The sequence below is a fragment of the Malassezia sympodialis genome, genomic scaffold, assembly GCF_000349305.1.
Source record: "Malassezia sympodialis ATCC 42132 genomic scaffold, msy_sf_5, whole genome shotgun sequence".
NCBI lineage: Eukaryota > Fungi > Basidiomycota > Malasseziomycetes > Malasseziales > Malasseziaceae > Malassezia > Malassezia sympodialis.
The window spans coordinates 380,265-400,133 of record NW_017387803.1 but is presented as its reverse complement, the minus strand read 5'-3'; the positions used below and the strand labels follow the sequence as shown (position 1 = coordinate 400,133).

Here is a 19,869-nt window from a genome sequence, read left to right as displayed (position 1 = left end):
AGAAAAAGGCCCCGAATGTACTGGGTTGACTACCGGTACTGACTATAGACTTGCGCCAGGCGTGCAAGGGCTTCTTTGTATTGTGGCATATATGGCTCGAGTTTGGCCGGCTTGCTCTTTTCGCTTTGTACCCGCTCCCATTGTCCAGCTTCACGGAGCATGCGCTTAAAGTGGAACACCTCTTGTTCTTCGACCAGACTCCATGCATCACCTGCCCGCCCAGCGCGCGCAGTTCGACCGACACGATGGACGTATTTGGCCATGTCAATAGGGACATCATACGAAATGACATGTCGAACTTCGGGCAAGTCGATACCACGCGCGATTAGATCAGAGCAGATCAGCAAATCAATATCCCCTTGTTGGAAGCGCCGAAGCAAAGCCATGCGGTCGCCTGTCCCTAGATCAGACGAGTAAAATTGTACGTTGAGCGCAGGCACCTTGTGCTGCTGCGCCCACGCATCCTCGAAGAAGTGCAATAAGCGTTCCAGTCGGTTCGCCGCTTCCACACTCTTTGTGAAGCAGAGGGCCTGTCGCACCGGGTGGGTCTCATCATGTAGCAGGCGAAGGAGATTCAGCACCTTGTCACTACTGGGCGTAGTGATAACATGCTGCGTAAGAGTCGATGGCAGCGCAAACCGCTCCATGCCACCCTCGTCTTCAGGCAGCTCAGTATCGCGCACGCGTATATAATGGGGGTCTCGAAGCCGAAGAGCCGACATCTTTGCTGGATCTCGCGTCAGTGTGGCCGAAAAGAGTAACTTTTGCACACTGTGGTGCGGTACATCCATATCGTCATGCGTCCACGTAGGTGTTTTCTGAAAAAGCGTCTGCGGTGCGAGCGGGGGCGATGTAGAGGGCGGAGACTCCATGGCGTCCAGCAGCATAGATGCCCATTGCTGAAACGACTGCCCTAAGAGACGGTCAGCCTCGTCAATGACAAGAAAACGCAGGTGCTCCAGGGTGAATCCGCGAGTGCCGCGTAGATGGTCCACGAGACGACCTGGCGTTGCGATAAGGATATCGATCATGCTTCGGGTATAATCTTCGTCCACATGAACCAGCTGTGCCTGTTCATGACGAAAGCTGTGATTGCCTGTGATCATCGCTGTGGCGAGACCACTCCCTTTTCCCACAGCCTCAAACATATCTCGCACCTGTACCGCCAAATCTCGCGTCGGGACAAGGATCAATGCACGAAGTTGAGTGACTCTCCTGGTCTGGAGAAGTTCCACGATGGGCACTGTGTACGCCAGCGTCTTTCCACTTCCCGTCGGCGCAGAGACACAGAGATCACGCGGAGGCGTGTAGGGAAGATACAAACTGCTTTGCTTTCGGTCAGATAGTAGCCAGGGCACCACGGAGGCTTGCACTGCGAACCATTCGGAAATGCCAAGTTTGTGCAGCTGCTGGCGTACTGACGAACTCAAACTGGCTCCTAGACCGTCTGGTGCCGCAAGAGATTCAGTCTGTGTGGCAACCACGTCCACAGGCCGTGCCAGTGCGTCGGGTATACCTTGTGCAGCGAGCTGCTGAGCATGGGCTTCACCTGTTTGCTGGGGACGAGGAAAACGGTACAAATACTTTATCGAAGACTCTTTATCTGACGCTGCCGACGTAGGACCGTCTTCGTGAGGCTGTAATGAGTCGGCCGTAATATGCTCAGGCAAGTCTTGTTCGAGTGTTCCTGCCTGCTCATACGAGTCGGTATCGCTCTCCATATTTTCGGAATGAGCTTCATCAGTGCTGGACACATCCATCGACGTTTCCCCGGCCGTCTCAGTCTCCTGGGGCTGCGTCTCGGATGCGAGCGTCGCAGCCCTAGACTTCTTTTTCTTGCCTTGGCCGAACGGTTTGGGGCCCGACGCCTTGCGAATCTTCCTACGTTGTTTCTTGGCTTTCAGGTATCTTTGTTTTGCTTTGGTCTTGGGCTTGGCTGCGGCCTTCAGCGGGCCCTTACCTGCCACCGCACTCATTGCGGCGGTAGGACCGACGAAAAGGGCCGTCGATGTGGAGGGAAGCACAGCGCTGACTCAACGGCTCCGCCTGTCTCCCGCGCACGAACCTCGTGGTTATCCAGCCATCATGTCCAATACCTCGCGTGTTATGAGCAATCGGGAATATGAAAAGTTTATGAAGGAAAAGAAACACGAGGCATTTAAGAAATGCGATCCTATCGTGCAGGGTTCGTACCAAGGCGTACTGACTTCGAGAATTTGTCGAGTGCTCACGCAATCGTCTATTTTCCGTGGCATGGGCGTGTCGCAAGCAGAACAGGGCCATGTATGAATGCCTTCTGCAATAGTACGTGCATGCGGTGGGCTGACTAGCTGCAGTATGAACGACAATACCATGCTAGAAGCGGAGCAGGCCTATTTGGATCAGCATCGCAACAAGCCGTAAGCTCTACTTCAACGTGCTATCTTGCCTCTAGCTGGCCCATAGATGCCGCTATAACTGTTGATACCAGTCGCTCTTCGCTGCGTGTTCATTCGCCACGTGGCTACCGGGTCAAAGTGGCGTGGAAAAGTGGATTGGACACACCTCCATAGCCTCCGTCCACGCCACAGGCGTGTCGTTTTACGCAGCACAACAGGTATTGCGTTTCTTTGCCATGTCTACCACTACCAGTACATATACGCGCGCCGATGTGGCGAAACGCAACACATCCAAGCAGTGCTGGGTTACGTACAAGGGATTCGTGTATGATATCACTGAATTCCTCGAGGACCACCCCGGTGGCGACGATGTCGTCATGGAATACGCCGGCAAGGATGTGGAAGAAATCATGAACGATCCTCTTTCGCACAAGCACTCCAAGAATGCCTTTGGCATGCTGGAAGAATTCAAGATTGGTCGGCTCGTGGATGATGCCTCGAGTACCACTGGTGCGGCCACGTCGCCGTTCCTGCCTGCCGATGCCCACCTTCCTGACGATTTCAAGCCGCAGGATACGGATTTGGAGAAGGACTATGCCCAGAATAAGTTCCTGGACCTGAACAAGCCTCTCATTCCACAAATGCTGACGTCGAATTTCACCAAGGAGTTCTACCTCGAACAGGTGCACATCCCACGCCATAAGAAAGAGCCTGCGACGCTGATGCCGTACGCTTTCTTGGAAGTGTTCACGATGACTCCGTGGTATGTGATCCCGATGCTCTGGCTCCCCATTGCTGCTGGATTCTTCTACGTCTCTACGCAGCAATTCCAGTCCTGGTTTGCAGGCGACGCGTGGGCCGTCGCATCGAAGAGCTTCGCGAGTGCCTTTGGCTGCTATACTTTTGGTGTGGTATTCTGGACGTTCCTGGAATATCTCTTCCACCGCTTCATCTTCCACATTGACAGCTTCCTTCCGCATCACCAGGTCGCGTACCTGATGCACTTTTTGCTACACGGCATCCATCACTACCTTCCTATGGACCGCTACCGACTTGTCATGCCACCCGTGCTGTTTGCAGTGCTTTCGTTCCCCATGCTCTTGCTGGCGCACGCTGTGTTCCCCACTGCGGTGGCGAACGGCGTGATTGCTGGCTCATACAGCATGTACGTTGTATACGACACGATGCATTATGCACTGCACCACACCAAATTGCCCGCGTACGTCCGCGAGCAGAAGAGGTACCATCTGGAGCACCACTACAAAAACTACGAACTTGGCTTTGGTGTTACAAGTAAGTTCTGGGACGTAATTTTCCATACGACGCTGTAGTATAATCATTTCATCAGTTCCGTCATCCAGGACCGGCTGTTACTGCCCAGCATTGCAGGATTGTGAGTCACTTGTTGCACCGACACACGCATGTTCGGCTGTTGACCCGTCAGTGCTTCTAAGGCGGCACCATAGGCACTCGACACAGCGCTCACGACATTGTCCACATACTCGGAGGCCACGCGCACCACGGCCTCGCCTACCACTCGCGGCGCCGGCGTGCCTGTGGGCTGACCAGCGTAAAGGACGTCCACAACCACACCCGCACCAATCGTCCCATGCATATCCTGCAGGGCATGCTCAATACCAACGCGCACAGACAATGCCGATGGTGCATGCGCCTCTTTGTGCGAAGATGCAAAGGCAAGCACGACGTAGCGGTGCTCAAACACTGTCTGGACGTGGCGACTCGTGCAGGAGCGTTTGCGCGGCACCTCAGGCTCGTCCATTATGCATGTTGCCCCGGGGGCCTTATCGCTGGGCGGCTCGCTCTCCTCACCACCATCGCCCTCCGGCTCCGACTCGAGCAGGAGCGCCATGGCGTCATGACCAGCCATGAGACGGCGCATGGTAGCAGGCGTCATCCGCGCCATATCAAACGCGATTCCAATGGGTGGCACGTCCACTTTCGTCGTGCCAAGACGCGCTAGCTTCGGATATCGCTGCGAAAAGTGCGTGAGCAGCACGTGGGAGGCCTGCATGTCGCAAGCGATCTGAAGTGCCTGCCCAATAGTGCTGTGGCCTTTGGCCGCGGCCAACTCTGCCTCGTCGTCTTGCATTGTTGCCTCATGAATCAGGACCGTGGCACCCCGTCCGGCATGAACGAGGGCCTGGCAGGGCATTGTGTCACCGCTGAAGACTAGTTTCCAGCCGCTTTGGTGCGTGAGGACAAGACCATAGCAGTGACTTGTACGGTGCTGTACACTGACCGTCCGAATGCTCTTCAAGTTCGCCAGCTTCAACAGTGCCTTCCAGTGCTGGCGCATGCGTTGAGATACCTGAACCGGGGCGGACGTGCTCTGGGGGTCAGGGTCGATGCCAGTTTGCCAGTTGAAGAGTTCGTTATCCAAAGCAATGACACTTCCATCCCGCAGACCTAGCGCTTCAATTCGGTCGTACTCACGCAAATAAAAGCGGGTATAGTTGTTGGTCACCAGGAACAGAGGCGAGGAGGGTGCGAGCTTTCGGCGCTCCAGCAGAAGACGTGTCACGCCCATATGATGGTCGCCATGAATGTGGCTCACAAAGAGCATCTTGAGCTGCCTCAACACAGACTCGATACCCTGTCCAGATCCAGGTCCTGCCCAGCCATCACGTCCAGGGCCAAAACGCCGCGCCATTTGGTAGTAGGTGCTTTCACCCGCGTCCAGCACCATATACCCGTCACCCGGCACATGGACCAGCGTACTTAGCACGTTTCTGTACTTGGATGGCGCGGAACTGCCTGTACCCAGAGTGACAAATTCCACTCGATCAGCCAATCCCGCTGCTGCCGAGGCCGGCGGCACACCTGGGGCTCGGCGCGCTTCGTCCGCCATGCAGCAATACCTATTCCACGTTTCGGGAGCTTCTGGGAGACCTGACTTGCGTTCCATTCCCTCGAGGGGCTCATCGAATATGGGCGCCACCGGCTCTAGCATCGTGGGAGCTCCTCGTGGCTGTAGGTTGACAAACAAATTGGCACGAGCGGGCACTGCGGCAGGATCGTGTACTGCAGGTTCAAGTCTGTAGCCGGGGACAGCAAAAGCATGGGTATCCATTTTGGAGAGGCGAAGCAGCGACAGGGCACTTGACGTGTAGGTAAGCGCATCGGCGCATAGTTCCGGGGTCGCCACGATATGATGGCACTGTGGACCAAAGGTGCCGCGCCAAGCTTCGTACCTGGGGTCTTGCCACACACGGAGCGGCACAGCGTGGAAAATCACATGCGGCATTTGCTGCTGTGTCTCATCCAGGTGGGTATTCGCTGTCTGGGTGTATGGTCGGAAGGCATTCTGTGCCGACTCCTGGAGCAGCGCTTCTAAGTGCTCCATCGTGGGGACGTGCATGTAGAAAAAAACGGGACCTGCGCGCGATGCCCCCACGACTCTTTCGCTGCGAATGTGCACCGTCTCTAGTTCGCGCTCTAGTACGGAGTCCGCCGCAGGTCGCTTGTTCTTCCCACTCTTTTGAGCGCGGAGCCATTGTGCTCGAGCAGTTTGGTCCATCTCCGCCCATTGTATGGGGCGCTGGATGTCCACGTCTTCCCCTTTTGAAAGTCGCGCAAAGGCCGGCCCTGGAGGAATACCCAAAGCGGCTGCCTGCGCTGCATCAAACTTGCCGCGTCTTGCGTGCCCTGCGACCACGTAGCACAAAACAGCTGCCTGCCGACCTGCGCTCTCGCCCACTCGAGCCGCATGTGCGAGGGGCTTAGGAAGGGGCCGGGGATTTCGCGAGGGACTCTGTCCCGACACAGCGCTTGCCTGGGTCTTCCAAGCATCACGGATGACAGCGTCGAACCACTGCTCTGCCTCGGCACCGCTCGACGGAGGATCCTGAGAATCAGAGTCACTCTGATCGTCGACTTCCATAGCCGAGTCATTGTAAGAAAAAGGCACCAAAGGCACAGATTGCACGCGTATGTGGTCGTCTTGGAAACACGCCTGAGGTGACTGCCAGCCAATCTCATGGGCGTGCACGCACATTGAGTCGCGGCGTGCATAGAAACGCGTCGTGGCCAGTGCGTACTTCAAGTTGGTGGGCGCATGAATATTGATCGATGTGCGTCCACCATCGGCCAAGGTCATAAGAAGACCAGGGATGCCACCCAACGTCTCAGTGGCAACGCGTGTGAGGAAGATGTGCTCTACCCGTGTGTTGGAGGCTCGGTGCTGCGCGGACACACGCGTAGTACCCTCTCCTGCGTTGAACATGTATTTCTTCGAATCAGATTGGAGTATGAGCGTAGGCACATGGCTCGTGTCGGAGGAGGGGGCCGCTAGCACGCGGAGGCTCATAGGGGCCATGGTCGTCGCACAGCGCCAGATCGAGGGATGGCCACGCCCCTGCAGCGCAAAGGAATGACAGAAAGGCCGACACACGACTGTGGGTGGTCAGAAGCAGGTGCGCGCGTGTCCTGCACCAATGTGCCGGCAATGACGCACGGCCTAGAGTCGAGGTACAGCTTCAGGGGCCTGTCCAGCTAGCGCCGCGAAGATCACGTGATTCAACGCGCACGCGTGGTTGCGAGCGCGCAGGCTGCCGTGTGTGCTACATAGCATGCAGTTTAGCGTTAGTCGTGCCAGTATCTGGCGAAGCAGACACGGCGTCTTTTCCTCCGAAGAAGTTGGGCGGCAAAGGCCGCTGTTCCTCTCCTAGATATAGGCGTTTGTAGAGCATATCTCAGTCTTAGTGCTCTTATACGTACACGAAGAAACAACCATAATGGGAATCGTGAACGTAATTACCTATGCATCGTAAGCTACTCAGGCTGGTACCTACACGCAATCGCTGCTGAAACGCCGAGTGGCTCATGCTGCTGGCCGTGGAGGGTGCTAGAGCTATGTCACCTGACCTGTCGAGCTTGGTGGGGGCCCTGGGCTCGATTGCCTTTTCCGCGCGACCGGCTGCGGCGCGATACTGATCAGAGTGTGTTACATAATCTTCCGTGGGCAAGTTGGTGCCAATGAACGAAGGGCGTGGAGCTCTTCCCGCATTGAGCATGGACCATATAGATATCCGTGGTCCAATGAAATTCCGTATCCTGCGTGCTGCATGTAGAATTGCACCAATCCGTGTGATGCATCCGTTCAGGTAAACATATCCAACAAACCGCCCTCCCGGCACGTCTAAACAACAGATTCTCCGTCTGTTACTACCACACACACTGTCATGACCGACGCCCAATCCACCCTTACTCGGGCTACGACTGCGAGTCGCAAGTCGACGATTGCTAGCCGCAATGCTTCGTTGATCAAGAAGAACACGGGCCCCCTGGAGCTCCGTCCTTCGGACATCCTTATTGAGCGCTTCAGCGGTACGTACTGCGACGATGATGGCAGAACTAACACGCGACAGGCTGGAAGAACATCACTAAGATGCTGATTGCCTACTTCGAGGGTATTGCTGACATTGAGTACAACACCGCGAAGGAGATGACCAAGCTGGGTGGCGTCATTCAGGTGCCTTTCCGCGAGGGTAACCAGTTCCTCGGTGAGGACGGTCTGCAGGACATCTTCTACAGCATCCGCGAGAAGAGCCGTACCATTGCTGACCACCACGCGAACCTGGCCAAGACGGTCGAGGGCTCGATTGTGCAGCACCTGCACAAGCTGAAGGCCGAGATCAAGGCGCACATTCGCAACGTGCAGCAGGACACCGGCCGCCTGGCGAACTCGGTGGCCCGCGAACGCGAGGTGTCGACGAAGATGATCTCGGACCTTGCTCGCTCGATCACCCTGCTCAAGAACACCCCTATGAGCGTGAGCCCCCGTGAGGACCCGTACTCGGCCAACCAGGCTGTGGCTCTGCAGCTGCAGCGCCAGGTGAACGAGGAGAACGCGCTGCAGAAGAGCATTATCATTATGCAGCAGAACTCGGCTCACTTTGAGGAGGGTATTGTGCGCAGCATTCAGAGTGCCTGGCAGACCTTCGACGAGTGGAGCGGCCGTATGTCCGCCCAGGTCCAGGACACCTGGCTCGGTCTCGGTGTGCACATGCGCAGCCTCGAGCCGAATGCCGAGTGGATTGCGTTCGCCTCGCGTTCGGACCACCTTCTGGACCCCGACACGCCGCTGCGCAACATCGAGACGATCGACTACCCCGGCAAGGAGGACCCCTCGGTCATCCCTGTGCACCAGGGTATGCTGGAGCGCAAGAAGCGCTTCACCAATGCCTACAAGGAGTCGTACTACGTGCTTACGCCCGCCGGTTACTTGCACGAGCATGCTTCGTCCGACCCAACGCGCCACAATGTGCCCGAGCTGTCGCTCTTCCTGCCTGAGTGCACGCTTGGCGCCCCCTCGACGGCGTCTGCCTCGACCCACAAGTTCCACATTGAGGGCCGTACTGGCCAGCAGAGTGGTGTGTTCGGCACTAACGTGGCGTACACGTTCCGTGCTCGCAGCCACGACGAGCTGATGGAGTGGTGGAACGACATCAAGCAGCTGTCGAAGGTCTACCTGACCACGAGTGAGCAGATGGACCGTTCGGGCCCTGTGCCTGCGGCTGTGCGTGCGGCCGGCTACCGCGAGGACGAGTTCCTCGATGACGAGGACGAGGAAGAGGAGGAGGACGACGAGGACGAGTACGAGGAGGGTGAATACGTGCCTGCCTCGCACAGCTACGGCTTGGCGCCTGCGATTCCCTCGAACGTCACTGCCGCGGCGCCTGTCACAGTGCTCGATGACAAGCGCCGTGAGCAGATCCCCGCTTACTCGGCCCCTGCTCGTGGCTCGGGTGTGGAGATCGGCTCGAACGGCTACGCCCTTGAGAAGAAGCCTGGTGCTGCGAGCGCTGACACTGCGGCTGACGAGACGAAGAAGGGCGCCGAAGTGGTTGACCAAATCACATCGAAGTAATCCGCACCCCCCCTCCGTTGGAACTGCCCTCCCTGTTTGTCTAATCCGAGATATATCCCTTAGATAGGGCTGAATTGATTCGTGAATATAGTGGAGGTCGCCGGCCGAGCGTGAGCGCCTTGTCTTCTCCAGCGCAGCGCCATGCGGGCCGACGGTGCGGGCGTGCCTGGCGCCGCGGAGCCCTATGCGCCGCGCTCTGTCGCATACTGGGCGCCTCGTAAGTACTTGGATCCGCCTGCCGTGCCGCCGCTTGACGTACGTGCGCGCGAAGAAGAGGCCGCTATGGCGACGGCCCTGGCGGCCGGCATTGACGGGCGACGGGTGCGGCGGACCTTGTATCGGCGCACTGTGGACTACTGGGGCAGCGTGCCTACCTGGCTGCGCCACCAGTCGCTGCATGGTCCCGTACAGCACGACTGGTTCCTGCGGCCCACGCCCCACCAGGTGATCGATCTGCTGTCGCCGGTGGCGTACACCGAGTCGGCCTCGTCCGTCGGCCGCGTGCTTGTACATACGTCGACAAACAAGGTGCGGTGCCCTGTGAACGTTGTGCGGTGGCTCCCTGAGGGCCGGCGCATCGTGACCGGCTCGACGAGTGGCGAGTTCACGCTGTGGAATGGACTCACGTTCCACTTTGAGTCGATTCTGCAGGCGCACGACTCGGCGGTGCGGGCCATGACCTGGACGCACTCGGGCTCATGGCTCGTGTCTGCAGACCAAAACGGGCACATCAAGTACTTCCAGCACAATATGAACAATGTCCAGGCATTCGCCGGCCACCGCGACGCGATTCGCGGCATCAGCTTTGCTCCCGACGACCAGCGGTTCGTCACCGTGGCCGACGACAGCACGCTCAAGATATGGGGCTTTGACGAAGCGCAGGAAGAGTCCACGCTCAAGGGCCACGGCTGGGAGGTCAAGTGCGTCGACTGGCACCCGCAGCAGGCCCTGCTGGTGTCGGGCAGCAAGGACAATCTCGTCAAGTTCTGGGACCCCCGCTCCGGCACCGAGCTCGGCACATTCCACGGACACAAGAATACAGTGCAGGCCGTCCAGTGGAACCCCGCCGGCCACCTCGTCGCCACTGCGTCGCGCGATCAGTCTATCAAGCTGTACGATATCCGCGCGATGCAGGAGCTCTGCACGCTCAAGGGCCACACCAAGGAAGTGTGCAGCCTCGAGTGGCACCCCGTACACAGCGACCTGCTCGTCTCAGGCGGCTCGGAAGGCTCCATCCTGTACTGGTCGCTGCGCGCGCCCCAGGTCGAAGTGCCGATCCACACCATCGAGGACGCACACGAGTCGAACGTGTGGAGCCTGCAGTGGCACCCCCTCGGCCACCTGCTCGCGAGCGGCAGCAACGACCATACCACCCGCTTCTGGAGCCGTGGGCGTCCCGGCGAGCAGGTCGAGGCGAGCCAGGACGCCGTAAGTGGCGCGCCCGACCCGTGGGGCGACCCCGCCGACGACCAAGGTACGCGCGCCCTACTGACGCAGACGACATCATTCCCGGCCTCGCTCCGACCCGGCCGACAGGCGCGATGGACGACGCGATCCCCGGCCTCGAGGGCGCATGGTCGCCCCGCGCGCCTCCGCCCGCGCTGCCCCGCGCGAGCCGCCGCACCGAGCGCTGGCGCACGCGGCCGCCCGCGTGGGCCTAGGCGACACACCTCCACCGACATACCTTCGGCCGCGCCGCAGCCCGACGGTTTCCGGCGCTCCATCGCCTCGCGGTACGTATTGCCCCACCCCTCCCATGATGAACGGTCGCTTTGCTGGCACCAGTCGTACATGCATGCCGATACCTACCCCGAGCGGGCATTTACGCTATTGGCCTTGCTCCTGATCCCCTCCCTCCTGTCGTGAGCAGTACTAACGTCATAGATGCCGCGAACGAGCCCCGGCGCGCGCACGCGACAGCGGCGCACGGCGGCGCTGCCAGTGGTCGATAGTGCCAACTCCATGGAAAACCCCTCTGCGCGGGATGCCCCCCCGCCTCCGCGTGCGCCGGCGGCGGGCGACGGCAAGACGCCGGACGAGCACGAGGAGACCTGGCTCGTGAACCGCATCGTGCGCTCCGAGCAAGTGGCTGGCCACTTGGCGCGCAACGCCCCCCGCCTCGCTGTGCTGCTCGTGATCGTCGCCGTGGTGTGGCTTGTCTTCCTGCCTGTGCCGCAGGAGCCCTTCTCGCGCGCCGTGTATGTGGACGAGAATGCTCTGCAGCCCGCGCAGCAGCGCATGCACTGGGACAGGGCGCAGGTCGAGGCGTCGGACCGCCTCTCGGACCGCCTCTTGGCGCTGGCTCAGCAGGGCGACTCTGCGGCACGCATCCGCTTTCTCGCAGACGAGCTGGCCTCGTACGGCCTCGACGTGAACACACAGGCCTACTCGTTTGCGCTCCCTGGCGGCGCGAATGTGAGCGGCTGCAACGTGTATGCGCGCGCGCGCATGCCTCGCATCGATGGCCGCGAGGCGATGGTCCTCGCCGCCAGCTGGCGCAGCCGCTGGCGGGAGCGCCCAACGACCGGCGCCTCGCTCCCGTACGTCCCCGACGACGGTACGCTGCGCGCCGTCAACGTCCGCGGCGTGTCGCTCGTGCTCGCAATGGCCCAGTACATGGTCGCACACCCCCACTGGAGCAAGGATCTGCTCGTGGTCATCAGCGACGGGTACCTCGACGGCATGCACGCATGGGCGAGCGAGTGGTTCGGGCGCGAACAGCCGAATCTCAGGGCCGATCCCGTGTACGGCGCGGGCTCGCAGGTCTGGAACGCGCTCGCACTCGACTACCCGTCCGACTCGTTCTCGTCCATGTCCCTGCTCCACGAGGGCCGCGATGGGCAGCTGCCGAACCTCGACACGCTGAACACGATCAGCACAGTCGTGAAGCAGACACTCCTCACGCCGCCGCTGGGTCTGCACGGCGCCACATTTGAGCAGATGCGCTACGAGACACCAGGCGCCCATGCCTTTGCGTCGTGGCTGCCGACCGCCTGGCTCGAGCGCCACTGGCTCGGGCGCGGCGGTGTGCAAGCGTACCTGGCCGGCTGGCGCGCGCTCCTGTCGCAGTGGCGCCTACAGCTCGCCGGGCACCCCAGCGGCATACATGGCGTGCTGCTCCCCTTCCACGTCGACGCCGCAACCATCTTCGCCGAGCCGGCGCCGGGCCCGTACGGGTTCCTGCAGCTCGGCAAGGTCGTCGAGGGCACAATGACCTCGTTCTCGAATCTGCTCGAGCGCTTGCACCACTCGCAGTTCTTCTACCTGCTGCTCTCGCCCTGGCGCTTTGTGCAGATCTCCGTGGGCATCCTTGTGCCGCTCCTTCTCGGCGCCGCACTGACCGTATCGGGCCTCGTACTCTGGGCACAGCTCGCGCGTGCGCGCGATGCCACGCGCGACGCCCTGCGCCGCACACACACGCCCGGCCCCTGGCTCGCGGCGCCGACACTGCGCGAGCTCGTGGACCAGGGCGGCACAGAGGCCGTGCCGGCGTTCCGCGCGGCCGGGCGCCCCGTCGTCCCTGCGCTCGTCGGCATGGCCCTCGCGCACGGCGCCGCGCTCGTGTATCTGGCACTGCTCCTGCGGTGGCCGACACAGTGCACCGCACGCGGCCTCTGGCACTGCCCCTCGTTCACCGCGAGCGCCACATGGATGGCCGTGGCGCCGATGGGCATCGCCGCCGTCCTCGCGCGCGCCAGCGCCGCGCGCGCGCGCGCCCAGTGCCTGCACGCCTTCTCGCTCCTGCATGCCGGCATGCTTGTCAGCGTCCTGGCCACGACCAACCTGGCACAGGCCACGGCCATGGCCCTCCTCGTCTGCGGGACACTGTACCCCCTCTCGCCAGCCCGCCGCTGGCGCCTCGCGTACGTGGGCCACGCCGCGTGGCTCCTGGCCGCCACGCCGCCGATCCTCGCGCTCGCCCTCACACGCTGGCCACGCGCCTGGCCGCTCGCGCCCAGCGTCTCCCATGTGCATGGCTTTGCGCTCTGGGACTGGCACGTGCTGCGCACGCACACGCTCGCTGTGCTGTGTCTCGGCTACGTCCCGGTGCTCCTGCAGGGCGCCGCGGCCAGCTGGTTGTACTGGCTGGGGCATTAGTCATCATAGCCCACCCTCCCTGACGCTACGATGGCCGTCGCGCTCGGCCGCTCGAGCGCGTTCCTACGCCGTGCGCCGCGGTACGCTGCTGCCGCGGTGCGCTATCAACACACGGCCGCGTCCGTGGACCCTGCGGACATCGCGCACTTTTCGCGCCTGGCCAACGAGTGGTGGAACGAGAATGGCGAGTTCGCCCCGCTGCACCGCATGAACCGCGTGCGCATCGAGTTTATGCGGCAGAAGCTGGAGGAGGTGCGTGGGTGGGACGCGGCCCTCGCAGACGTGCAGGGTGCTGGCAGCGTGCCGCCGCCGCCTGCGTCGCCGGCGTTCCTCGCAGGCCAGCACATGCTCGACGTGGGGTGCGGCGGCGGCATCCTCGCCGAGTCGGCCGCGCGCCTCGGCGCGCGCGTCACGGGCGTCGATGCGTCGGCGGAGAACATCCGTGTCGCCTCGATGCATGCGGCTCAGGATCCCGCGATCCATCTGCGCGCCGAGGGCGACGGCCCAGGCGCTGCCGACGGATCGATCCAGTACGTGCACTCGTCCGCCGAGGCCCTGCGTGATGCCGGGCACCAGTTCGACATCGTGACCGCGATGGAAGTCGTCGAGCATGTGAACCGCCCCGACGAGTTTCTCCGCTGTCTCGCCGCGCTCATCAAGCCGGGCGGCCACCTCTTCCTGTCGACCATGTCTCGCACGGCCCTGTCGTACCTGCTCACCATCTTCCTCGCTGAGAATGTGCTGCGCGTCGTCACCCCCGGCACACACCGGCACAGCCAGTACATCAACCCCGCCGAGATGGTCGCGTTCTTCCGCGAACTGGGCTGGATCCCCACCGAGAGCGACGTGCTTACGCACCGCGCCACACTCCCTGACGGCTCCCTAGCTGCGCCGTGCCCGCCGCGCCTGCAGTACGAGACGCGCGGCACCATGTACGTGCCTGTGCTCGGCCGCTGGGTGCTCGCGCCACAGAGCACCGCCGACGAGGCTGCGACGGGCCCGTCCGCGTCGACATGGCTTCCGACCCTCCTGGGGGGCGGCATGCGGCCGACCGAGCTGTGCAACTACTTTTTCTGGATTCGGCGCCCCGCCTAACTAGGGCTCGCCGCTCGGGGCCGGATCGCATTGCGGAACCAGCGCGTCTCGCGCGTCCCACACTCGTCCCGCACGATCGCCCCGCGCGTGAGCTCGACGCTCTCCAATAGACTCTTGACGAGCGCAGGCGCCAGGCGCTCGTGCGCAGCCAGCTCCGACGTCGTGAGTCCCGCGCCGCGGGCCGCCTCGTCGTCCAGGTAGTGCAAAACACGGCGCTCCAGCGCTGCGTCCTCAAAACGCGGCGTGTGCAGCACGGTCCACCCCGAGCGCAGCACACGCACTGAGACGCGCGGGCTCGTCACGTCAGGCAGGAACGCCACGGCCGCACGCATCTCGCGCGGCGGAACGAGCGCGACGCCGCGCGCACGGTTCCACAGGCCCCACACCTCGTCGAGGGCCAGAAGGCCGCGGCCCGTGTCCGCCGCAGGGGCCACCTCGATCGGCGCTGCATCGTTGCGCACGACGTGCCCGGGGCCTAGGACACCATGCTCGCCCAGGAGCACACCTGCCAGCTCGCACGCCAGCGCGCGATGGTAGGCCTTTTCATTGCGAACCATATCGGGCGTCACGGCCGGCGCCGCGAGACCCAACTGCACCATGGCCGACTGGAGCATCGTATCGACCTGCTCAGAGTCGTCGCGCGCCTGTGTGCGCTCGAACTGCGTGCGCAGCGACTCGGCCATGTCGACCATCTCGCGCGCGCGGCGCATCAGCACTTGCAGGTCCGCCAGGGCCTCAGGCGATGCGCCAGTAGGGGGGGCCGCATCAACGTGCGCGACCGAGACGCCCAGCGTTGGAGCCGCCGCACGCACCGTCCATGCGCGCGCCTGTATAGTCTCGCGGAGCGAAAGATAAAAGGGCGAGTCGCCGCCCTGGCGAAAACTCAGCTTGAGCGACACAGTCGGCTGGGCCGCGTGCAGCGGTGCCTCGCACATTTCGCAGCGCGTGAGCGCCGCGTGGTTGGCAAACGTGCACACGGAGCATGTGCGGGCGCTGTCCTCCTCGTCGGCGCGCGGCGCGGCAGCGCCGCACGTCCGGCACCGGTCATCGAGCGTCGCCGCATCGTGGAACGTGTGGCACAGCGCGCACGTCCACGCGACGCGCCGCTCACACACATACGCGAGCACCACCTTGGGACTACTGCGCAGAAAGCCCGCGTAGTGCTCCGTCTGCCGGACCTGCGCGAGGCGCACAAACGCCGACTGCATGCGCGGCGCACGGGCGTCGATGTACGCGAGCCGGTGCGTCGTCAGCACGACCGTGCCAGAGCTGCGCGCCGCAGACTTGGCGCCTCCATCGTACAGGCCGACGCCGGCCTGCGTCGTGATCACACGCTCGCCCTGCACGAGCTCGCGTGCGCTCGGCACGCCGTCGACGCCCCACGGCTCCCAGGCGTCCATAGGGTGGAGGAGGCGTTATGTCATCTGACCAAGCGTGCCGCAGCCGGAAGAATCGGACGGCGCCGTGAGCCGCATCTATCTTCGCGATGGCCGCGACCGACGCTGAGTCCGAGGCCACCTTCGAGCTAGCGCTGCTGCTGCCTGCGCGGCCGCTGCTGCCGAAAAATGCCGTAGCCCTCGGTCTACCGGCGACGCCTGAGCCCCTCCAGGTGGCGGTGACGCCCCACGAAACGCTCAATGATTTGCGGGCGACGCTGCTCGACAGCCCCGAAGGCTACTGGCTCGGCGCTTTTGCGTTCCGCCGACCGTCGAAGCATGCGCAGGCCGGCGCGCTTGTGTCGGAGTGGCAGACGTTCAGCGAGGTGTTCCCTGACGGCGCCACTTCGCCGCGTGTCCTGCAGATCACCTACGAGCCGTTCAACGAGCTCGAGGTCCGCCTGCACATCCAGCGCCTGCGCGACCTGCTCGCCGGCTCGCCAACCGAGCCGTCAGCGATCGCCGTCGATGCCGGCGCGACCGTGCACGACGCCGTCTGCCACGCGGCCGAGTGGGCTGCCGAGGCGCACCAGCCCGCGCCCCCGGCCCCGACGTGGCGCGGGTGGCCGGCCGATGCCACGACGCAGCTGCTGCCGGCACTCGCGCGTGCGCCGCGTGTCCTGCCCCGCTGCGTGCGCGGCCTCGCGGTGAGCGCGTGGAACCCGCCACCGCGCTCGCTCGCGCTGCAGGGGCACCTGCTGTACCTGCAAGTTGACACGCTCGAGGGCGAGATCCTGCACATCACCGCGAGCACGCGCGGCTTCTTCGTGAATGGCTCGTCGTCGCAGCGCTTCCTGCCGCACGCGCACCCGACCAAGGCACTCGCAGCGCCCTCGCTGTTCGACCTGCTGTGCGCTGCGTCGCCCCTGTTCCTCCAGCATCTCGCGCGCCTGTTTCACGACCCCGTGTCTACGCGCGACTACTTTTCCGCGCTGCCCGTGCTCAACTCGCTACCCGCTGCGCCGTGGCTCGCGCGCGAGCCGAAGCACGACGCGGACTGGCTGCGCACCCAGACGGCGTTCCTGCTCACCGGCGCGCTCACCGCCGACACGCTCGACGCGGGCCGCGACTGGAACGAGGAGCTGCAGTCGTCGCGCGAGTTGCCGCGCACCACGCTCGTGGAGCGCCTCATGCGCGACCGTGTGCTGAACCGCCTGCACGCCGAGTTCACGCTCGCTGCGGCGCGGATCGTGCCGCGCGTCGCGGCGGGCGACGTCGCCCCGATGAACCCCGCGGACGCGCCTGCGACGCACATGTTCCTGTTCAACAACCTGTTTGTCACGCGCGGCATCGACAGCGTCGGCCTGTACGAGGGCCTCGGCGGCCATGCCGCAGCGCATGTGGCTGTGAGCAAGGACGTGCAGGGCGTACGCTCGCTCGCGCTCCTGGATGTGCCAGGTCTGCACCTGCTCGGCACAGCCGTCGTCGACTGGCTCGGCGAGCGCTGGGTCGTGCAGACGGTGCTGCCTGGCCTGTTCCGCCAGGTCGCAGCCGATGCGGCCGCCAGCGATGCGGAGCCGGCGCACGTCGCCCACGGCGGTCTCGAGGGCCCCGACACGATCCACACGGACGATGCGTTCGACGCGCTTATGCGCCAGGCCGCGCAGCGCTTGCACCTGACGCCGCACACCATGCGCGATGCAGATGGCACGCCGCACGAGATGGCCCTCAGTGTCGACTGCAAGGGCCTGCGAGGCACGGATGGACGCCGCTACGTGCTGGACGTGGCGCGCCTCACTCCCATGGACATGGCATGGATCGACGGCGAGATGGGCGCCATGTACGGTGCGGACGGCGCACACGCCGCATATCCCCACCGTCTCACGCTCCTGCGCCCCGAGCTCCTAGATGCATTCTGGGAGATGCGCCTGCGCGAGTTTGCGCGCGCGCGTCTCGAGGCGCAGCGCACAGCCGGTGAAACGCCTACGCGCATCGACGAGGCCGACTTTGACCTGTCATTCAACCCTGATGCGTTTGCCGAGTTCCGCACTACGCGGGACGGCACGCCGCAGCTCGTCACACCCGTTACAGACGAGAAGGAGCCGGGCGTGCAGGCCGTGCGCGCCGCGTCTGACTATCTGCGTCGCGAGGTTCTCGTGCGCTTCGTGAGCGATATAGCCGCGGGCCTCACGTCGGCCGTCGATGGCATCGCGCTGACGCAGCAGATGCACGCGCGTGGCATCAACATGCGGTACCTCGGCCGCCTCGCACACCTGAGTGAGCCGTCGCAGGCGAGCGAGCTGGACGAGGTTGTGACCTCCAAGCTGGGCCCCGGCTACGAAGCTCTCCTCGATGCGTTCCGCCGAGTCGTCCTGCACGAAATGGTCGTGCGTGCGGCCAAGCATCGGCTGCGTGCGCACCTGCGAACCGCGGGCCCTGCCACGGCCCCCGCGTGCATTGCGCACGTCTTCAACTGCCTGCTCGGCACGAGCGTCAATGCAGCGCCCGCCGCTACTGTGCCGCCCGGCGCAGAGAGCGGCGCATGGGCCCAGCTGACCCCTGCACAGCTCGCGGACGAGGTGCGCGACGAGGTGCGTGCGCGTTTCCGGTACGAGCTGCCCGCCTCGTTCCTTGCACAGGAGCTGCGCAAGAGGCCGACGCTGCGTGCCCTGTGCCTCAAGACGGGCGTGCAGCTCGCCGTGCGCGACTATGCCATGGAGGCGCCAGTCGAACTGCCGCCTGCGCCGCGCGGGAAGGGCGCCAAGAACGCGCCACCGCCTCGCGATACCGTGTTTGTGCCCGAGGACGTCGTGTGCGTCGTGCCGCTGGTCAAGCACGCGACGCCGCGGAGTACTCTCGCCGAGGAGGCATTCGAGGCGGGGCGCCTCTCGCTTGCGCGTGGCGACCGCGAGCTGGGCTGTGAGCTGCTCCTCGAGGGTATTGGCTTCCACGAGCAGGTGTACGGCCTCGTGCACCCCGAGACGGCCAAGTGCTACTCGCTCTTTGCCTCGCTTGCGCACCACTATGCCTTGGAGATGGCGCGCGCCGAGGCGAAGAAGGCCCAAGAGGCCCAGAAGGCGGAGCAAGAGGGCCAGGGCGAAGCGAAGGAGGCCCAGAAGGCGGGGCAGGAGGGCCAGGACGAAACAAAGGAGGGCCAGGACGCAGAAGCAGAGGCTCCCGCCCCGAATGAGGCTGCACCATCCGCCGACGCGCCCGTGCCCCCCATCGTGGCCGAGACCATGACGCTGGAGAATGCCCTGCGCTTCCAGCGGCAGGCCGTGACTGTGTCGGAGCGCACGCTGGGCCTGGACCACCCCGACACCATGGTGCAGTACATCAACCTGGCCGTGCTCGAACGCTCCGCCGGGCACACGGACGAGGCGCTGCGGTACCAGGAGCGTGTCATGGAGCTGTGGCAGCTCTTGTACGGCCGCGACCATCCGGATGCCGTGCATACGCTCTCGTCCGTGGCGCTGCTCCTGCAGGGCCGCCGCGAGTTTGACACGTCACTGAAAGCGTACGAGACCGCGCACGAGCTTGCCGAGCGCCTCTTTGGCCCAGACAGCATCTACACCGGGAACATGGCGCATGAGCTGAGCCAGGCCCACACGCTGCACGGCGATCTCAAGGCGGCTATTGACGTGGAAAAGAACGCCCACCGCATATTCCAGGCACGCCTCGGCGACGAGGACGCGCTCACCAAAGAGAGCCATGCCTTCCTCCGGGGCCTTACCGCCAGTGCCGTGCGCGTCGCACAGCTCGAGCATGCCGCCAAGGCGCAGCAGACCGCCGACCTCGTCGCGGCCCAGCTGCGCGCCCGCACGGAGCGCGCCGCGCAAGCGCGGCGCACGACGCATGCAAACCCACAGCTCGCCGACCGCTCGATCGACGAGCTCGTGCAGTTCATCCAGGGCGCCCCCGGCACGGGCACCTCGCGCGCCGCTCGCAAGCGCGCCGCTCGCGCGCGAAAGTCCTCGCTGGCCAGTACATAGTCACGTGCTTACGAAGCCTCGACGAACGCGGCGCCTCCTTC

At 63.5% G+C, this 19,869-nt stretch overlaps 9 protein-coding genes across 9 annotated transcripts; 6 read left to right on the top strand and 3 right to left on the bottom strand.

The window, feature by feature from the left end:
* Window positions 1–29: 29 nt before the first annotated feature.
* On the bottom strand, window positions 30–1,976 carry MSY001_1369 (uncharacterized protein; the record flags this gene model as incomplete). The annotated part of the gene is made up of 1 exon (XM_018883170.1): window positions 30–1,976. One exon carries the CDS (start codon window positions 1,974–1,976, stop codon window positions 30–32), a length of 1,947 nt encoding a protein of 648 aa, XP_018739956.1.
* Window positions 1,977–2,614: 638 nt separating this feature from the next.
* MSY001_1368 (uncharacterized protein) lies at window positions 2,615–3,709 on the top strand (the record flags this gene model as incomplete). The annotated part of the gene is made up of 1 exon (XM_018883169.1): window positions 2,615–3,709. One exon carries the CDS (start codon window positions 2,615–2,617, stop codon window positions 3,707–3,709), a length of 1,095 nt encoding a protein of 364 aa, XP_018739955.1.
* A 5-nt stretch (window positions 3,710–3,714) lies between these two features.
* MSY001_1367 (uncharacterized protein) lies at window positions 3,715–6,714 on the bottom strand (the record flags this gene model as incomplete). Its single annotated transcript, XM_018883168.1, has 1 exon — window positions 3,715–6,714. The coding sequence occupies one exon, from the start codon at window positions 6,712–6,714 to the stop codon at window positions 3,715–3,717; it is 3,000 nt and encodes a 999-aa protein (XP_018739954.1).
* Window positions 6,715–7,579: 865 nt separating this feature from the next.
* Window positions 7,580–9,267, top strand: MSY001_1366 (uncharacterized protein; the record flags this gene model as incomplete). The annotated part of the gene is made up of 2 exons (XM_018883167.1): window positions 7,580–7,724; window positions 7,766–9,267. The coding sequence occupies 2 exons, from the start codon at window positions 7,580–7,582 to the stop codon at window positions 9,265–9,267; spliced, it is 1,647 nt and encodes a 548-aa protein (XP_018739953.1).
* A 141-nt stretch (window positions 9,268–9,408) lies between these two features.
* On the top strand, window positions 9,409–10,928 carry MSY001_1365 (uncharacterized protein; the record flags this gene model as incomplete). Its single annotated transcript, XM_018883166.1, has 2 exons — window positions 9,409–10,741; window positions 10,804–10,928. The coding sequence occupies 2 exons, from the start codon at window positions 9,409–9,411 to the stop codon at window positions 10,926–10,928; spliced, it is 1,458 nt and encodes a 485-aa protein (XP_018739952.1).
* A 223-nt stretch (window positions 10,929–11,151) lies between these two features.
* Window positions 11,152–13,365, top strand: GAA1 (Subunit of the GPI:protein transamidase complex-like protein; the record flags this gene model as incomplete). The annotated part of the gene is made up of 1 exon (XM_018883164.1): window positions 11,152–13,365. One exon carries the CDS (start codon window positions 11,152–11,154, stop codon window positions 13,363–13,365), a length of 2,214 nt encoding a protein of 737 aa, XP_018739951.1.
* Window positions 13,366–13,395: 30 nt separating this feature from the next.
* On the top strand, window positions 13,396–14,460 carry MSY001_1363 (uncharacterized protein; the record flags this gene model as incomplete). The annotated part of the gene is made up of 1 exon (XM_018883163.1): window positions 13,396–14,460. The coding sequence occupies one exon, from the start codon at window positions 13,396–13,398 to the stop codon at window positions 14,458–14,460; it is 1,065 nt and encodes a 354-aa protein (XP_018739950.1).
* Window positions 14,461–14,691: 231 nt separating this feature from the next.
* MSY001_1362 (uncharacterized protein) lies at window positions 14,692–15,860 on the bottom strand (the record flags this gene model as incomplete). The annotated part of the gene is made up of 2 exons (XM_018883162.1): window positions 14,692–14,754; window positions 14,847–15,860. The coding sequence occupies 2 exons, from the start codon at window positions 15,858–15,860 to the stop codon at window positions 14,692–14,694; spliced, it is 1,077 nt and encodes a 358-aa protein (XP_018739949.1).
* Window positions 15,861–15,946: 86 nt separating this feature from the next.
* MSY001_1361 (uncharacterized protein) lies at window positions 15,947–19,828 on the top strand (the record flags this gene model as incomplete). Its single annotated transcript, XM_018883161.1, has 1 exon — window positions 15,947–19,828. One exon carries the CDS (start codon window positions 15,947–15,949, stop codon window positions 19,826–19,828), a length of 3,882 nt encoding a protein of 1,293 aa, XP_018739948.1.
* Between the last annotated feature and the right edge of the window lie 41 nt (window positions 19,829–19,869).